This window comes from Rhinoraja longicauda, chromosome 37 (genome assembly GCF_053455715.1).
Source record: "Rhinoraja longicauda isolate Sanriku21f chromosome 37, sRhiLon1.1, whole genome shotgun sequence".
NCBI classification, from domain to species: domain Eukaryota; kingdom Metazoa; phylum Chordata; class Chondrichthyes; order Rajiformes; family Arhynchobatidae; genus Rhinoraja; species Rhinoraja longicauda.
The window spans coordinates 3279856-3298906 of NC_135989.1; the positions used below are offsets into that span (position 1 = coordinate 3279856).

The 19051-nt window shown below is 47.6% G+C and overlaps 1 protein-coding gene across 1 annotated transcript in view; it reads right to left on the bottom strand.

The window, feature by feature from the left end:
• Window positions 1–748: 748 nt before the first annotated feature.
• The window catches only part of LOC144610689 (UV excision repair protein RAD23 homolog A-like), a 40458-nt gene continuing 22155 nt past the window's right edge, over window positions 749–19051 (bottom strand). The window contains exons 7-9 of the mRNA XM_078429576.1: window positions 12318–12448; window positions 8367–8522; window positions 749–1674 (exon numbers count right to left, since the gene is read on the bottom strand). Coding sequence (XP_078285702.1) covers window positions 1561–1674; window positions 8367–8522; window positions 12318–12448 — 401 coding nt within the window. The 3' untranslated portion in view covers window positions 749–1560. The remainder of the gene's footprint in view (window positions 1675–8366; window positions 8523–12317; window positions 12449–19051) is intronic.

Here is a 19051-nt window from a genome sequence, read left to right on the forward strand (position 1 = left end):
ATCCTCAATCCCTCTCTGAATGCACAGTCCTTTGCTCACTCGATAACAATCCAATGGGCAACACAGTGGCATAATGGTAGACTACGGGTGCTGTCTGGATGGAGTTTGTATGTTCCCCCTGTGACCGTGTGGGTTTTCTCCGGGTGTTCCGGTTTCCTCCCACACTCCAAAGACGTGTGTTAATTGGCCTCAGTTTAAATTGTAAATTGTCCCTAGTGTGTGTAGGACAGTACTAGTGTACGGGGTTCGCTGGTCAGCACGGACGGTGGACCAAAGGGCCTGTTTCGGCACTGGATCTCTAAACTGAACTAAACTAAACTAAATAATGTGACCTTGTCTTGCGTTCAGTGACAATCCTGGTGACCGCGTGGGTTTTCTCCAGGTGCTCCGGTTTCCTCCCACACTCCAAAGACATGCAGGTTTGTAGGTGGCTTCTGTAAATTGCCCCTAGTGTGTTGGATAGTGTTAGTATACGGGGTGATCGTTAGTCAGTGCGGACTCAGTGGACCGAAGGGCCTGTTTCCATGTTGTATCTCTAAAGTCTAAATTAATGTAATGGAATGTGTAGGAAGGAACTGCAGATGCTGGCTTACACCGAAGATAGACACAACTCAGCGGAGTAACTCAGCGGGACATGCAGCTTCTCTGGAGAGAAGGAACGGGTGATGTTTTGGGTTTAAACGTCACCCATTCCTTCTCTCCAGAGATGCTGCCTGTCCCACCGAGTTACTCCAGCATTTTGTGTCTATCTTCTGTAACGTAACGGGAGGCAGGGACTTAGTTTAAGATCTCATCTTCACCTTTCACACCTCAGGTATTAAGTAAAAATAACTTTTTAATTACATGGAAACAATTGAAGACATGTGAGTATCTTCTTCATTAGGAAAACAATATGACACAATGGAGAAAAACAAATTCTATTCCTTCAGACTGAATCCATTCTTGTGAGATGACGGGGAAAAATAATCTCTGTAGGCTTGCCGATCACAGCCGCTGTGCTAAAGTAAACCATTTCTTTGTTACGTATAGTGGTCAAAAGATGATACTGAGGCCAGATTTTCTATTAAGCGCACACACACATACACACACACTGAACATGGCAATTATGGACAGCCAGAAAACTATAGAATAAAGTTCATGACTGTACCAGTTTATCTGCAACTTGTAGACCCCTCTAGTCAGTGACTAGTGTTCTGAAACGGAGACACCCTTCAGGAAGTCAGTACTGACTCTTGTTTTTTTGTATTGTATCAGGTTAAAACAAATTGATCTTTGTAAACAAAGTAAACAAATTGTATTTACACTTTTCTTTTGTTAGTGTTAAAGCAACCCCCTTCATTTCCACTCATGCAGTTTTCAGCATTGCATGTTAACATTAGGTGCATTTCTAGCCGCCCGCCACATAAACTGTCATGTACAATCTCTACTGTCATCTCAATCTCATCATTCACATACAGAACCCGAATGAAAGCTTTCATTTGTTAAAGCTGGCTTACAAACTCGGAGAGTGCATTAACGTGTGTGCGAGATATTCTGATTACAAGTTTCTTTCCTGTTTTTTTATTCGTCATCAAAGTTCTGCTGTAGCAAGAAGTTTGCTGCCAGGTTTTCATTCTTCTCACAGGCAAAATAAGCCTGGATCACCAGTCCTTCAGGAAATCCCAAGGCTTTCAACTGTGAAAGGGCAGAAACATCATGACCAATAGGTTCACTTATTTTTTAGTTTAGAGATACAGCGCGGAAACAGGCCCTTTCGGCCCACCGGGTCCCCGCCGACCAGCGATCCCCGCACATTAACACCATCCTACACCCACTAGCGACACTTTTTACATTTACCAAGACAATTAACCTACAAACCTGCAGGTCTTTGGAGCGTGGGAGGAAACCGAAGAACTCGGAGAAAACCCACGCAGGTCACAGGGAGAACGTACAAACTCCGTACAGACGGGATGGAACCCGGGTCTCCGGCGCTGCATTCGCTGTAAGGCAGCAACTCTACCGCTGCGCCACCGTGACCGCCCTTAACCAGCAACACTTACAAAGTTTTGTAAAAGTTTTTAAATATTCTCCATTGGCTCAGCGAAGGGCTACCAAGCAAAACTGGACCTAAAACATGCTTGAAAACATTTAAGTGGTGTCATAGAACATAGAAAAGTGCAGCACAGAGTTTAGACTTTAGAAATACAGCGCGGAAACAGTCAACGAGTCCGCGTCGACCAATGATACACTAACACAATAGGGACAATGTCCAATTGTACCAAAGCCAATTAACTTACAAACCTGTGTGGCTTTCGAGTGTGGGAGGTAACCGGAGCACCCGGAGAAACCCCACGTGGTCACAGGCAGAATATACAATCTCTGTACAGACAGCACATGCGATCAAGTTTGAAACCGAGTCTCTGGCGCTGTGAGGCAGCATCTCTACCGCTACCTCTACGATTTGTAACGCATCTGCAGTTATTTTCTTACTCTAACTCTACCGCTGCATCACTGTGCTGCCCTAGGATCACAGGATCAAGCCAGACCTCCCAACATTTGATTTTACAAATTTTACATCAAAAATCATAATATGGCACGTAATGCAACTTTTCAGCAAAACCAAAGTATGCACGCCAAATGCGCGTAAGCGTGCTACATTCACGTGTGAAAAACGATTATTATTTCCAATAGTCTATAGTTCTCGGACTACATGTACAATGTCAGGCCTATCATGAGTATATCCTACTATTATAGAAAGGTTATTGGACAGCGATACCTTTTACAACAAAGAAAAAATTGTTTTGTTTTGTTTCTTCTACTTTGCTTTTTCCGTACACATCCCAATTCTCTTGGTATTAAATAAAAGAACAATGGTCATAAAATGTATGACTAAGTTATGAAGAAAGAGTTTCATTTAAAAAACTGCACATACCTAATTTAATTGAAGACATACTTGCTCCAGTGGTCTTCAACAGCAAATCACAATGGTCCATGTCCCCCCCAACCCTACTCCCCCCTACCCCCCCTCTCCCCCCCACCCCCTACTCCCCCCCACCCCCTACTCCCCCCACCCCTCTATTCCCCCCACCCCTCCCCCCTACTCCCCCCACCCCTCCCCCCTACTCCCCCCACCCCTCCCCCCTACTCCCCCCCCTCCCCTCTACCCCCCTTCCCCTCCCCCCAAATCCACTCCCCCACCCCTCCTCCCCCACTCCCCTCCCACCCCCACTCTCCCCCTCCCTTCCTCCACCCCCCCGACCTCCACTCCCTCCTCCCACTCCACTGCCCCACTCCCCCGCACCCTTACCCCCTCACCCCCATCCCCTCTCAACATCAACGGGCCTCACGCTCAGCAGCGAGGTGAGCGGCGAGGCGAAGCGAGGCCAGCGGCGAGGCGAGGCCGGGCCAGTGGAGGTGAGACCAACGGCGCGGCTGGGCCAGTGGGAGGCGAGACCAGAGGCGAGGCCGGGCCAGTGGGGGGCGAGACCAGCGGCGAGGCTGGGCCAGTGGAGGTGAGACCAACAGCGAGGCCGGGCCAGTGGGGGGCGAGACCAGAGGCGAGGCCGGGCCAGTGGAGGTGAGACCAACGGCGAGGCCGGGCCAGTGGGGGGCGAGACCAGAGGCGAGGCCGGACCAGTGGAGGTGAGACCAACGGCGAGGCCGGACCAGTGGAGGTGAGACCAACGGTGAGGCCGGGCCAGTGGGAGGCGAGACCAGAGGCGAGGCCGGGCCAGTGGAGGTGAGACCAACGGCGAGGCCGGACCAGTGGAGGTGAGACCAACGGCGAGGCCGGACCAGTGGAGGTGAGACCAACGGCGAGGCCGGGCCAGTGGGAGGCGAGACCAGAGGCGAGGCCGGGCCAGTGGGGGGCGAGACCAGAGGCGAGGCCGGGCCAGTGGGGGGTGAGACCAACGGCGAGGCCGGGCCAGTGGGGGGCGAGACCAGAGGCGAGGCTGGGCCAGTGGAGGTGAGACCAACTGCACGGCCGGGCCAGTGGGAGGCGAGACCAGAGGCGAGGCCGGGCCAGTGGGGGGCGAGACCAGAGACGAGGCCGGGCCAGTGGGGGGCGAGACCAGAGACGAGGCCGGGCCAGTGGGGGGCGAGACCAGCGGCGAGGCCGGGCCAGTGGAGGTGAGACCAACGGCGAGGCTGGGCCAGTGGGGGGTGAGACCAGAGGCGAGGCTGGGCCAGTGGGGGGCGAGACCAGAGACGAGGCCGGGCCAGTGGGGGGCGAGACCAGCGGCGAGGCGAGACCAGCGGCGAGGCGAGACCAGCGGGGAGGCCGGGCCAGTGGGGGGCGAGACCAGCGGCGAGGCCGGGCCAGTGGGGGGCGAGACCAGAGACGAGGCCGGGCCAGTGGGGGGCGAGACCAGCGGCGAGGCCGAGCCAGTGGGGGGCGAGACCAGAGGCGAGGCTGGGCCAGTGGGGGGCGAGACCAGAGGCGAGGCGAGACCAGCGGCGAGGCCGAGCCAGTGGGGGGCGAGACCAGAGGCGAGGCCGGGCCAGTGGGGGGCGAGACCAGCGGCGAGGCTGGGCCAGTGGGGGGGGCGAGGCGTGTGTTTTCCGGAAAAATGTGAGGTGAAATCGGAATGGCGGAAATGAAATAAGAAAGCGGAAACTTTCCGCCAAATTCAGAAGGGTTGGGAGGTCTGTCAAGCCCTGCTACAGGATCAAGCCCTTCGGCCCACAGTGTCTGTGTCAAACATGATGCAAAGCTAAACCAATCTCATCTGCCTGCACGTAATCCATATGCCTATGTTCCCTGCATGCAGAACATAGAGAAGTACAGCAATTGAACAGGCCCTTCGGCACTCAGTCTGTGCCCAACATGATGCCAAGATCAACTCATCTACTTGCACATAATACATATCCATTCCCTGCATATCCATGCGCCTACCTAGAAGCCTCTTAAACACTACTCCTGTATCTGCCTCCACCACCACCCCTGGCAACACCATGAAGGCCGTCTGTGTAAAAGAAACTTGCCCCGCACATCTCTTTAAGCTTTGCCCCTCTCACCTTAAAGCTATGCCCTCTAGTATTTGACATTGTCTTCAAGGAGAAGGTATCACAGAATGCTGGTGTAACTCAGCAGGTCAGGCAGCATCTCTGGAGGGAAGGAATGTGCAAATGCTGGTTTAAACTGAGGATACAAAATGCTGGAGTAACAGGGCAGCATCTCTGGAGAGAAGGAATGGGTGACTTTTCGGGTCGAGACCCTACTTCAGACTGAGAGTCAAGGGAGAGGGAAACTACAGGTATGAAAAGGTACAGAACAAATACTCCACTATCAGAGTGCGACCACTCACAAATTGGAGGAGCAGCATCTCATATTTCGCTTGGGCAGCTTACAACCCAGCGGTATGATTTTGATTTCTCTAATTTTAAGTAACCCTTGCATTCTCTCTTTCTCCATCCCTCCTCCACCCTAGACATCCGACTAGTTTTCCTGTCCGTATACCTTCATTATCACCTCCTCCACAGCCAACAATGGATCATTGTGGGCTCCTGGTTCATCGGTGTCGGCTCTGACTCTCAGTCTGAAGAAGGACCTTGACCGGAAATGTCAGCTATTTCTTTTCTCCAGAGATGCTGCCTGACCCATCGAGTTACTCCAGCATTTTGTGTTTGTTTAGGGTTTTGTTGGAGATGGGTGCAATCAAACATCTGATCAACCTTCAGAGAAGAGTAGTTCTGGGAAGTCCTTGCCCAAATGTCCAATGAAATGAAATAAGATAAATTAATTCCTGACTACTATCGTTAAGATAACATTTACTTTGAGCTTCGTGAGAAACAAGAGGCCTTGCAGAGCCAGAATCAAATAAGAATTTGAATAGGATTCAGGTCATAGTTTGCACTTTAACAACCGTTAGCTTCAGAAAAGCATCACTGTAATCAGTCCACATTATCTAAAGCAATGATTATCATCATTGAAGAAGAGACATGATGCAAATCATCACCTCCATGTGTTCTAAGCAAGATTCCAGCCTCCAGTTCCTTGTGCCTCCTAATGATTATCATCAATTTCATTACAGTTAGGGTTGCCAACTTTCTCACTCCCAAATACGGGACAAGGTGACGTCACCGCCCTGCGCCCCACATGACCTCACCCAGCCAGCGAACACGTGCTCCCGCTCCATCAATGGCGGCCGCCCGGGCCGGGAGGTGGTTTGCAACACAACCTCCGTTAGGCGGCACCCGGGCCTCTGGACCTAGACTGTCCGGAGTTAAAATGTCGGAAACCTAGAGTGTCGGGACCTAAACTGTCAGGACCTAGTGTCCAGGCCTACAGCGTCCGGGCCTACAGTGTCCAGGCCTACAGCGTCCGGGCCTACAGAGCCCCTGGGCCAAATACGGGACAAGGGCAGTCTCGTACGGGACAAACCAATTTAGCCCAAAATACGGGATGACCCGGCTAATAGGGGACAGTTGGCAACCCTAATTGCAGTCCACCTGCATGAAGGCATCGTGAACACTCTCGAAAGCACCGCACCTCAGATCTGAGACAGGAATCTGTTCTTGGAGATCAGCCAAGTACCTTGGTTTATGGTACAAAGTTAGCAAATCCAAGGTCGTGAGTTCAAATCCCACTGTAACCAGGGCTGAGGCTGCATTCAGTAAATTCAGCGTGGTCATGAAAGCTGCTGTATGGTTGTAACAATATCCCGCCTTCTCTATTTTGCTGCTGTTTCTGAAGCTACGTTGTTCCTTTCTGCCTGCCAAGTGAGCTCAAACCCACATAGTGTTATCAGCAAACCTCCGCAAGACAATGCACGCCACTATACTGCTGAAAGGCAAAATATTGGACTCAGCCTTGCCAGAACAATAGAGTTGCTGCCTTACAGCGAATGCAGCGCCGGAGACACGGGTTCCATCCCGACTACGGGCGCCGCCTGTACGGAGTTTGTATATTCTCCCCGTGTCTTGCCTGGGTTTTCTCCGAGATCTTCGGTTTCCTCCCACACTCCAAAGACGTGCAGGTTTGTAGATTAATTGGCCTGGTAAATGTAAAAATTGTCCCTAGTGGGTGTAGGATAGTGTTAATGTGCAGGGATTGCTGGTCGGCACGGACCCAGTGGGTCTTGTTTCGCTAATATAAACTAATAAACTAAACCCAGGGACCTCCACCCAGCTCTTCAGCCACACATGCATCCACACCATCTCCCATTCCTGCACTCTCTAGCACATGGAACCAACAGTAACCCCAGCAACAACTACCTTTGAGTTCTTGCTTTTTAATGTCATTCTTATCTCCTTGAAATCTGACTACCCCCAAGCCAGGCAACTCTTTGTGTGCTTGCCCCAGAAGTGGATCAGCAATAGGGTTGCCAACTTCCTCACTCCCAAATAAGGGACAAAGGGTGACGTCACCGCCCCGTGCCCCACGTGACCTCACACAGTCAGCAGCCACGTGCTCCCACTCCACCAATGGCAGCCACCCGGGTCGGGATGCGGGTTGCTAGGCAACCACTGTTAGGCGGCGCCCGGGCCTACACTGTCCGGGCCTACAGGGGCCCCCGGGCTACAGTGTCCGGGCCTACAGCGCCATCCGGCCTGTGGACGGCTCGATTGTAATCATGTATTGTCTTTCCGCTGACTGGTTAGCACGCAATAAAAAAGCTTTTCACTGTACCTCGGTACATGTGGCAATAAACTAAACTCAATTTCTGCTGATGATGGAGACCACAGTCTCTGGGTGTTCACCCTCCCCTTCAGGATCATCTGCACCTCAATCACCCTGGCACCAGGAAGACATCATACCCATCCTGGACAACCATTGTACTTGTACCTCTACCTGCCTGTCCCCTAGATATCAAAGGTGATCGGAACTAATAGAGAATGAATTGTACCACTTTAAAAAAAAGTTGACATTTAGTTTAGTGTAGAGATACAGTGTGTAAACAGGCCCTTCGGCCCACCGAGTCCACACTGACCAGCGATCCTACACACTTTGGACAATTTACAATTTACAATTTTTACCGAAGCCCAATTAGCTGATAAACCTGCACGTCTCTGGAGTGTAGGTGGAAACCGGAGCACACGGAGAAAACCCACGCGGTCACGGGGAGAATATACAAACTCCGTACAGACAGCACCCGTAGTCGGGGCCGAACCCGGATCTCTGGCGCTGTAAGGCAGTAACTCTACTGCTGTGCCACCATGCCACCCCTATCATTAAGATGCTTGTAGAGTTGACAAGAGATGTTGATTATCTTTGTTTTAACAAAGCCAATGTTAGAAATGCCATTGATAATGAATAGAGGGGGAAAATGTTTGTTTTCAGTCCAACACCAAGGTTTCTTCTGGTTTGGTTGCACTTCACCCATGGTCAGCCATGGGGGCCTAAGGAGAAGAAAGGTTGCCCTTTACTAGTGAATTGTACTGACCCGCTCAATGGCTTCCTTTTCTTGGGGTGTAACCTGGATGTAGTTTGCTTGCGATGTATCCTCTCCGACCGCTCCCATCTCCTCTTCAATCTCTCCAGGTTCCTCCATGGGCTCGTTTAACATCTGGATGAACTGTTCCTGGTGCTGGCTGATTTGCTGCAAGAAAGATATGACTCAGCATTAGATTTGCCCCATGGAGCACCCTGTTACATCAAAACAACTGCAAACACTTCACATACCATTAACTCATTGTAAACTGCAGGTAATTTGTACCAGAAGCAAGGAAGAGATAAGACTGTTTTTCAACTTCCATCGCAGTGAGGACTGCCTGGAGGAGAGTCACTGTGATGGATGTTTATGTTAAATTTATGTAATTGTGTGTTTTGTTTGCTTTTTTATTGTTATGACTGTATGGCAACGACATCTCGTTCAAATTTATTTTGAATGATAATGATCAATCAATCAATCAATCAATAATATACTAAGTCAAACAAGTGCAGAACAAGCTTTCAGATGCTAAAATAAATGAATCTTTTCAAATAAATACGATGATATGATATGATATGATAGAACTTGATTTATCCCAGGAAGGAAATTGATCTGCCAACAGTCATAAAACACAAGATACATGAAACATGAAACTAAAGTGATGAGTGGAAAGGATTGGGGATGTGCAAAGATTGTGGAGGGGAGTCAGTCTCAGTCTCAGTCGACCCCACAACAGAAGGGGGAGGAGTTGTGCGGTTTGGTAGCCACAGGGAAGAAGGATCTCCTGTGGTGTTCTGTGCTGCATCTTGGTGGGACCAGTCTGTTGCTGAAGGTGCTCCTCAGGATGGCCAGTGTGTCATGGAGGGGGTGAGCTGTATTGTCCAGGACGCTCCGCAGTTTGAGGAGCATCCTCCCCTCCAAGGCCACCCCACATGAATCCAACTCCAACTCTGCCCCCAGGACAGAGCCAGCCTTCCTGATGAGGATATTCAAATCATAATCATTTTACGTTTGGGTTTATTATCGTCACGTACAATGAGGTACAATGCAAAGCTTTGTTTTGCATGCTACAATAAAACAGATCAGATAACACTATAAATAAATACAATCAAGTCAAACTCAAGTTCCATAGGTAGATCAAAGGGGAAGATACAGAGTGCAGAACACAATTATAATACCACACATATAATACCACACATAAATATAATCAAGTCATACTCAAGTACAATGGATAGAGCCAAGCGCAAGATACAGAGTGCAGAATATAGTTCTCGGCATTGTAGCGCATCAGTTCCACAGACAAAGTCCAATGTCCGCAATGGGGTAGAGGTGAATCGGACAATGGAACGACTGTTCAGATGCTTGATAACAGAGGGGAAAAAGCTGCTCCTGAGTTTGATGGTACGTGCTTTCAAGCTTCCGTACTTTCTGCAGGACGAGAGCTAGGGGAAGAAGGAATGACTGGAGTGGGACAATTCTTTGATTATGTTCCAAGGCAGAATTGTGTAGATGGAGTCAATCGTGGGAAGTCTGCTCTGTGTGATGGACTGGGCTACATCTACATCTGAATGTAATTTCTTGCGGTCTTGGGCAGAACTGTTCCCAAAACAAGCTGTGATGCAACATTTTGTGCATCCGTAGGTCATAAAGTCATGCGATAGGAGCAGAATTAGGCCATTCAGCCCATCAATACTCCGCCATTCATTCATGGCTGATCTATCTCTCCCTCCTAACCCCATTCTCTTGCCTTCTCCCCATAACCCCTGTATCTGCACTAATCAACAATCTATCTATCTCTGTCTTAAAAATATCCATTGACGGCCTCCACAGTTGTCTGTAGTGAAAAAGTCCACAGATTCGCCACCCTCTGGCTAAAGAAATTCCTCCTCATCTTCTTCCCAAAGGAACGTCCTTTAATTCTGAAGCTTTGACCTCTAGTCCGAGGCTCTCCCATTAGTGGAAACATCCTCTCCACATCCACTCTGTCCAGGCCTTACACTAGTCGGTACGTTTCAATGAGGTCCCCCCTCATTCTTCTAACCCCCAGCGAGTACAGGCCCAGTGCTGTCAAACACTGTAGAAGCTTGTAAGAATCACTGGAGACATGCAGGATTTCCCTAATCTCGTCAGGAAGTGGAGGCGTTGGTGGGCCTTGCTGATGTCGCATCAATGTGGATAGTCCACGACAAATTGTTGGTCATATTTACACCAAGAACCTTGAAACACTCAACCATTTCCACTTCTAGATAGATACAAAATGCTGGAGTAAAGGGCCTGTTCCACTTAGGCGATTTTTTTGGCGACTGCCGGCGACTGTCAAAGTCGTAGCAGATCGCCAAAATTTTCTTTTACCCGACGACAATGCCCACGACAATGCCGAGTCAGGTCGAGATTACACCGTCTTCAGAAACATCGGGAAATTCCCACGCTGTCAATGCTTCTCCAGCGTCCTAGTTTTCGCTGAAATCACTGACAAGTCGGTAAGTACTTGAGAGTTTTGAACAAACACCTTGTATGGGTTACTTGAAAACCAAGCTTCACTGTAACAAGGAATAAACTGGATTTACTTCCAGTTTACTAACAGCAGTATTAAAAAAAATATTTTAAAAAGTGGTTAAGTGGATTTTTGTGAAAAGTGTGTGGGCATTCTTTGAACATGTACAGGAGATGTATATCAGGTTTCTGGGTTGCATATCTGGGTTGGGAGCCCACTTTAAATGTAATCGCTGATGGCCATAAACATCGCAAAATTCCCACGCTTACCTGACCGTCAAACTGTTGCCTCCAATCTACCTGTCAAATATCCTGACGGTAAATAAATTGGTTAAACACAAGCATTTTATGGTATTTTGAAATGGCTTTACTTATTTTAATATTATGTGCTTCTAAATGCATCTAAGAGAACCTAGCAAACCTGGAGACAGCATGGGACAGCGCCCGCAATAAGCAACGATACCTGGCGACAAGCCAGCTGTCGCCGAGAAATTTCAAACCGGATGATTTCTCAGCGACGCGCCGAGATCCACTATGATTTTTGGAAGACTCCTCACGATCATGCCCACGACACTCTGGCGAACTGTCGGCGACAGCCTAGTCACCAGCAGTTGCCTTAAAATCACCTAAGTGGGATAGGCCCTTAACTCAGCGGGACAGGCAGCATCTCTGGATAGAAGGAATGGGTGACGTTTCGGGTCGAGACCCTTCTTCAGACACGCCACCCATTCCTTCACCCTCGACCCAAAACGTCACCCATTCCTTCTATCCAGAGATGCTGTCTGTCCTGCTGAGTTACTCCAGCATTTTGTATCTATCTTCAGTGTAAACCAGCATCTGCAGTTCCTTCCTACTTCAATGTGATTTGTTGCTCTGCTTGCTGGCTTCAATGTTGCTGGGCGCTAAGAATCGTACTTTGAACAGATGTGTGACAGCAACAAATCCTAGAGAAGGGGGAGTCCAAGCCACACTGGATCTCTGTGATCAGTGGTGAGTACTTTACTGCTGATCAAAGCATCTAGGCCAATGTTTAGTGTACCAACAAATGGCAGTGACCATTATCACAAAGTACACCATGTACAGGAATGGCATTCCTTCGAAAAGATAGACACAAAAAGCTGGAGTAACTTAGAGGGACAGGCAGCATCTCTGGAGAGAAGGAATGGGTGACGTTTCGGGTCGAGACCCTTCTTCAGATTGGTTAAGGATAAGGGAAACGAGAGATAAAGACGATGATGTAGAGAGATAAAGAACAATGAATAAAAGACATGCAAACAAGTAGTGGTGATAAAGGAAACAGGCCATTGTTAGCTGGGTTGGGTTTGTTTGTTGGGTGAAAACAAGAGTCTAGTGCGACTTGGGTGGGGGAGGGGTAGACTTGGTCAGACACCGATCTCCCTACATTCTGTTTCTCAGGTCAGAAACGGACCTATTCGAGAACAAAATCTGATGCTCAGTTGTCCCCCGTACCTGCAATAGTTGTGGGTTTTCTCTCCCCAGTTGCTGGAGAAGGGCCGGTAACATCGATGGGTTCTGCTGAAGTACCTGCCTCATGTTCTGAAACTGAGGTAAATCCTGCAGGAACTCCAGAGGGCTCTCACCTGCGGGAGAAAAGGACATTTTAAAACGGTCAAGATTGAAGCATTAAACAGGAGAAGCAGGTGACAGGAGCAGATGAAAAGATGGAGGTTCACAGCTGTGTCATGTTTCTAACTCATTATACTTCAAATGTCTGGTAGATCACGTATAAAATTATAAAAGGACTGGACAAGCTAGATGCAGGAAAAATGTTCCCAATGTTGGGGGAGTCCAGAACCAGGGGCCACAGTCTAACAATAAAGGGGAGGCCATTTAAAACTGAGTTGTGAAAAAACTTTTTCACCCAGAGAGTTGTGAATTTGTGGAATTCTGCCACAGAGGGCAGTGGAGGCCAATTCACTGGATGAATTTAAAAGAAAGTTTGATGGAGCTCTACGGGCTAGTGGAATCAAGGAATATGGGGAGAAGGCAGGCACGGGTTAATGATTGTGGATGATCAGCCTTGATCTCAATGAATGGCGGTGCTGCCTTAAAAGGCCAAACGGCCTCCTCTATTTTCTATGTTTCTATCACACAATATTACATAGAAACATAGAAAATAGGTGCAGGAGGAGGCCATTAGGCCCTTTGAGCCAGCACCGCCATTCATTGTGATCATGGCTGATCGTCCCCAATCAATAACCCGTGCCTGCCTTCTCCCCATATCCCTTGATAAAAATCTGCACGTCTTTGGGATGTGGGAGGAAACCGGAGCACCCGGAGGAAGCCACACACTGACAGCACCCGAGGTCAGGATCGAACCCGGGTCTGCCGCTACGTCACTGTGCCGCCCAAAATCCTGCTTCTTTTTCCGCAGGTGCTGCCGAACCTGCTGTGTGTTTCCTTCATGCATTTGAGTCAAACAGTCACAGAATTATACAGCATGTAAACAGGCCCTCGACCCAACTCATCCACAATGACTAAAGGCACTCGACCACATTAATCCCATCTCGCAGCACTTGGTCCAAAGCCCTCTATGCCTGGACAGTGTGATTCCATACCTCGATACTTCTTAACTGCTGTCAGTGACCCAGGTTCAACCACACTCCAGGTACTTACCACTCTCTGGGTGAGGAGACTTCACCTCAGAGTCCGTCTGGATCTCTTCCGCCTGACCCTAAACCAAATCCTCTAGTTTTATCTGCCTCTGATAAGGGGAAAAGTTTCTTGCAGTCTACCCTATATATACCTCTCATAATTTTACACGTCTCAATCAATTCTTCTCTTAACCTCCTCTGCAACCGGGGAAATAGACCCAGTTTCCCCAGTCTATCCGTGTAACTGGGCGGTAGAGTTGCTGCCTTACAGCGAATGCAGCGTCAGAGACCCAGATTCGATCCCGGCTACGGGCGCTGTCTGCACGGAGCTGTACCGACCAGCGATCCCCACACACTAACACCATCCTACACACACTAGGGACAATTTTTACATTTATACCAAGCCAATTAACCTATAAACCTGCACGTCTTTGGAGTGTGGGTGGAAACCGAAGATCTCAGAGAAAACCCACGCAGGTCACGGGGAGAACGTACAAACTCCGTACAGACAGCACCCGTAGTCGGGATGGAACCCGGGTCTCCGGCGCTGCATTCGCTGTAAGGCAGCAACTCTACCGCTGCGCCACCGTGACCGCCCATTTATCTGAACTAAACTCCATCTGCTATTCCTTTGCCCGTTTCACCAGCACATTGATGTTTCTCTGCAGCCTGAAACCACCCATCTCACGATCAACAACTCCTGCAGTCCTCATTCTGAGCTTGCCTCTTACATCCACACCCATGTCAGTCATGTGCATTGAAAACAGCTTGGATCCCAGCACTGATCCTACTGGGACACCACCAGCAGTAGGCACCCAGTTGCAAAAACAACACTCTACCATCATCCTCTTTCCCCTGTTGTCAAATCCAATATTTCCATCTCGCCCTGAATCCCATGGGCTCTAACCTTTTGAACCAGTTCCCATGAGGAACCTTGCCAAAAGTCCATGTAAATCACATATGCTTTGCCCACATCAATATATTTTGTTTACTCTTCAAAGAATTCAATCAAATTGCTTAGTTCAGGATCTGTCCTTGACAAAACCATACATGGAGTCAGGACAATAAACTCTCCCTCAATGGCAGCAAGATAAAGTTAGTTATTGACTTCAGGAAGCACCAAGGCATACATGCCCCCATCAGCATCAATAGTGCCGAAGTGGAAATGGTTGAGATGGTGGAAATGGTGGAATTGAAATGGTGGAAATGGTTGAGAGATCCTTGGCGTTAATATTACCAGTTATCTGTCATGGACCGACCACATCGATGGTGATAGCCAAGGCGCCACATCAACGCCTCGACTTCCTGATGAGACTAAGAAACTTTGGCATGTCTCCAATAACTCGTACAAACTCCCACAGATGCAATAAGTAAGCGTACTGTTGGATTGCATCACAGTTTGATTTGGGAATATGTGTAGGAAAGAACTGCAGATGCTGGTTTAAATCGAAGATAGACACAAAATGCTGGAGTAACTCAGCGGGTCAGACAGCATCTCGGGAGAGAAGGAATGGGTGATGTTTCGGGTCGAGACCCTTCTTCAGACTGAAACGTCACCCATTCCTTCTCTCCCGAGATGCTGCCTGACCCGCTGAGTTACACCAGCATTTTGCATCTACCTTTGATTTGGGAATAGCTCTGTACAAGACCATAATAAAATACAGAGTAGTATATGTAGCCCAGACCATCACACAGGCCAGACTTCCCACCATCGACTCCTTCTACACTTCATGCTGCCTTGGAAAAGCAGCCAACATAATCGAAGACTCCTCCCACCCAGGTTATTCTTTCTTCTCCACGCTCAGTTCCTGCAGAAGTTATAGAAGACTCAGGTACAGCTTTTCCCCTTCTATCATCAGTTTTCTGAATGGTCCTTCCATACGTCAGCATACAGTCCGATTCACCTCTACCCCATTGCGGACATTGGACTTTGTCTGCGGAACTGATGCGCTACAATGCTGAGAACTATATTCTCCACTCTGAATCTTGCACTTGGCTACCCATTGTACTTGAGTTTGACTTGATTGTATTTATGTATGGTATTATATGATCTGTAGAAAGGAACTGCAGATGCTGGTTTATACCAAAGAAAGACACAAAGTGCTGGAGTAGCTCAGCGTGTCAGGCAGCATCTCTGGAGAAAAAGGATGGGTGATGTTTCGGGTCAGAACCCTACTTTAGTCTGAGTTACTCCAGCACTTTGTGTCTATCTTTGGTATTACCTGATCTGTACGGTTCGCATGCAAAACAAAGCTTTTCAGTGTGCCTTGGTCCACATGACAACAAACCTAAACCAATACCTAACTGTCTCTGGTTAGTCCTTACCTTTCCAAGTGGTCATTAATCCCTTCTCTCAGCATTTTTTCCAGCCTCTTCCCTACCACAGACGTTAGGCTCAAAGGTCAAGAGTTACCTTGTTGTCGTTCTTGAAAAGGGGGACCATGTTTGCTGCCCTTCAGTTACCTGGTACATTTATGTCCAGTGAAGATTTAAAAACCTTAGCCAGAACCCCAGCAATCTCTTCCCTTGCCTCCTGAAGGAATTTGGGATAAATCCTAAATGGGCCCAGGGATTTATCCACCTTTAAACGCACTAGGACATCGAGTGCTTCTTCTTTTCTTGGAAAAATCTTCCAAGATGGCGCCCAAGGCAGGCGACTGTAGACAATAGGTGCAGGAGTAGGTCATTCGGCCCTTCTAGCCAGTACTGCCGTTCAATATGATCATGGCCAATCATCCACATTCAGCACCCTGTTCCTGCCTCCTTCCCATATCTCCCGATCCCATCAGCACCAAGAGCCATATCCAACTCTCTCCCGAATACATCCAGTGAATTGGCCTCCACTGGCAGAGAATGCCACAGATTCACAACTCTCTGGCTGAAAAGGTTTCCCCTCATCTCAGTCCCAAATGGCCTACTCCCTATTCCCAAACTGTGACCCCTGGTTCTGGACTCCCCCAACATGGGGAACACTTTTCCTGCATCTAGCCTGTCCAATCCCTTAATGATTCTTTATGTGCTGGTCGTAGAAGTGGATCTCTACAATCATGCATTACAATCGCTCCACTCTTTTCTGTATAATGTTTAGAGCAAAAGAAAGAACACTTCCTGACTGTATCCAAGGTTTGTTTTCAGTGAGGGAGAACAGGTATCCACTCAGGGGAATTATATGTTTGAAAAAAAGAGGGTAAGGACAAATGTGAAAAACAGATATGTGACTGTTAAAGGGATCCATTTATGGAATAGTTGCAACAGTGAATTGAAAGAGTGTAGTAATATGTGTAAATTCAAGAAAATGTTCAAAAACATTATATTTGAAAGATACAAAATATGTGATCAGCACTGAGAAATAACTGGCATGACAGAAATGATGGTTCGACTATATTTGTGTTTCTTTCTATGCTTTGTTTATCTGCTTCTGATTTATGATGTTGTGTTATTTTATTATATTTTGTTTTATTGTTTTGTTTCACTGCTATTTTGGCTAGTTAGGGTAATGCTTTGTTGAGTATTAAGGGTAGGCACAATAAGCTTTGGTTTCTGCCTACACCTTTTTTTTCAGTCAGAAAATATCATGTGTGATTATATTGTTTTAATTTTGATACAATGATTTCGTACTATTTAACTTTCACAATTGTATGGTCAGTCTGTTGTATTGTATTGACCGGAAAATAATTAAATTTTTAAAAAAATTAATGTGGACGGCTCAATTGTAATCATGTCTTTCCGCTGATTGGTTAGCACGCAACCAAAGCTTTTCACCGTATCTCGGTACACGTGGCAATAAACTAAACTCAATTTTATTGGTAGGGACTTCTGTGGGATTTTCACCACCTCTTCACTTAATTAGTATTATGTTATTAGTGAAAAGATCACCTACAAAAGGTAGTGCAAGCTCCCTAGAAGTTCAGCGAGGTCTCATATTGTTTGTTCAAACACTTAATCCCAGTCGGAATGAGAGAGGATTTAAGACCAGCTTTGGTGCCATGTTTAGTTTAGTTTAGTTTAGTTTAGAGATACAGTGCATAAAAAGCCCTGTCGGCCCACCGATTCCGCACTGACCAACGATCCCCGCACACACACTACTATCATACCAAGCCAATTAACCTACAAACCTGTACGGCTTTGGAGGAAACCGAAGATCTCGGAGAAAATCCTCGCGGTCATGGGGAGAACGTACAAACTCCGTACAGACAGCACCCGTAGTCGGGATCCCATCCGCGTCTCTGACATTGAAAGCGCTGTAAGGCAGCAACTCTACCGCTATGTTCCATGTAATTATTCATTTACACCCATTCCCGGTCTTCTATCCTTTAACCAATCCTCTACACAGTCTAATATTGTGTCTTCAACCCCTCTATGATGGATATTCACTGTCTAGGGCCAAGAAATGTATGGCTGACCTCAGCTCTTAAGTGCAGCAAGAAAAAATGTCCCAAGGTTCAAAATGCCAATTGGTAAACTCAATACTTTCAACCACAACAGTTTCCACTTCTAATCAGTAACCTTTGCCCATCCACTTGCCACAATGAAGGAAACAATACTATCCATGTTGATAGGCACAAAAAGCTGGAGTAACTCAGTGGGACAGGCAGCATCTCTGGAGAGAAGGAATGGGTGATGTTTTGGAGCGAGACTTTTCAAAGGAGAGATATAGACAGTGATGTGGAGAGATAAAGAACAATGAATGAAAGATGTGCAAAAAAGTAACGATAAAGGAAACAGGCCATTGTTAGCTGTTTGCAGGGTGAAAATGAGAAGCTGGTGCGACTTGGGTGGGGGAGGGATAGAGAGAGAGAGGGAATGCCGGGCAACCTGAAGTGAGAGAAATCAATCATCATACCACTAAGCTGCCCAAGCGAAATATGAGATGTTGTTCCTCCAGTTTGCGTTTAACCTCACTCTGACAATGGAGGAGACCTAGGGCAGAAAGGTCTGTGTAGGAATGGGAAGGAGAATTAATGTGTCCAGCAACTGGGAGATCACGTAGGTTCAGGCGGGTTGAACGAAGGTGTCCCGCAAAACGATCTCCCAGTCTGCATTTGGTCTCGTCGATGTATAAGAGCCCACATGTTATCCCTCCCCAACCCACGTCACATTAGCCTCTGATCCCTCCCCCACCCAAGCCGCACCAGTTTCTCATTTTCACCCTACAAACAGCTAACAAAGGCCTGTTCCCTTTATCGTTACTTTTTTGCATGTCTTTCATTCATTGTTCTTTATCTCTCCACATCACCGTCTATATCTCTCCTTTCCCTTATCCCTAACCAGTCTGAAGGGTCTTGACCCAAAACGTCACCCATTTCTTCTCTTCAGAGATGCTGCCTGACTCGCTGAGTTACTCCAGATGTTTGTGTCTTTCTTCGGTTGAAACCAGCATTTGCAGTTCCTTCTTACACACTATCCATGTTGACCTGATTAAGACCAACAATACCACAAAAACACAGCAGCAGTTGTCAAACATCATATTCAGATGATGTAGTTAGAGAATAACAGGTAGTGACAAATGTAAAATGTATATAAAATATAGAAGATAGCAGAAGTTGGTAGAAGTTAGAGGGGAGACACAGAATTTTCTCCTCAGCCCAG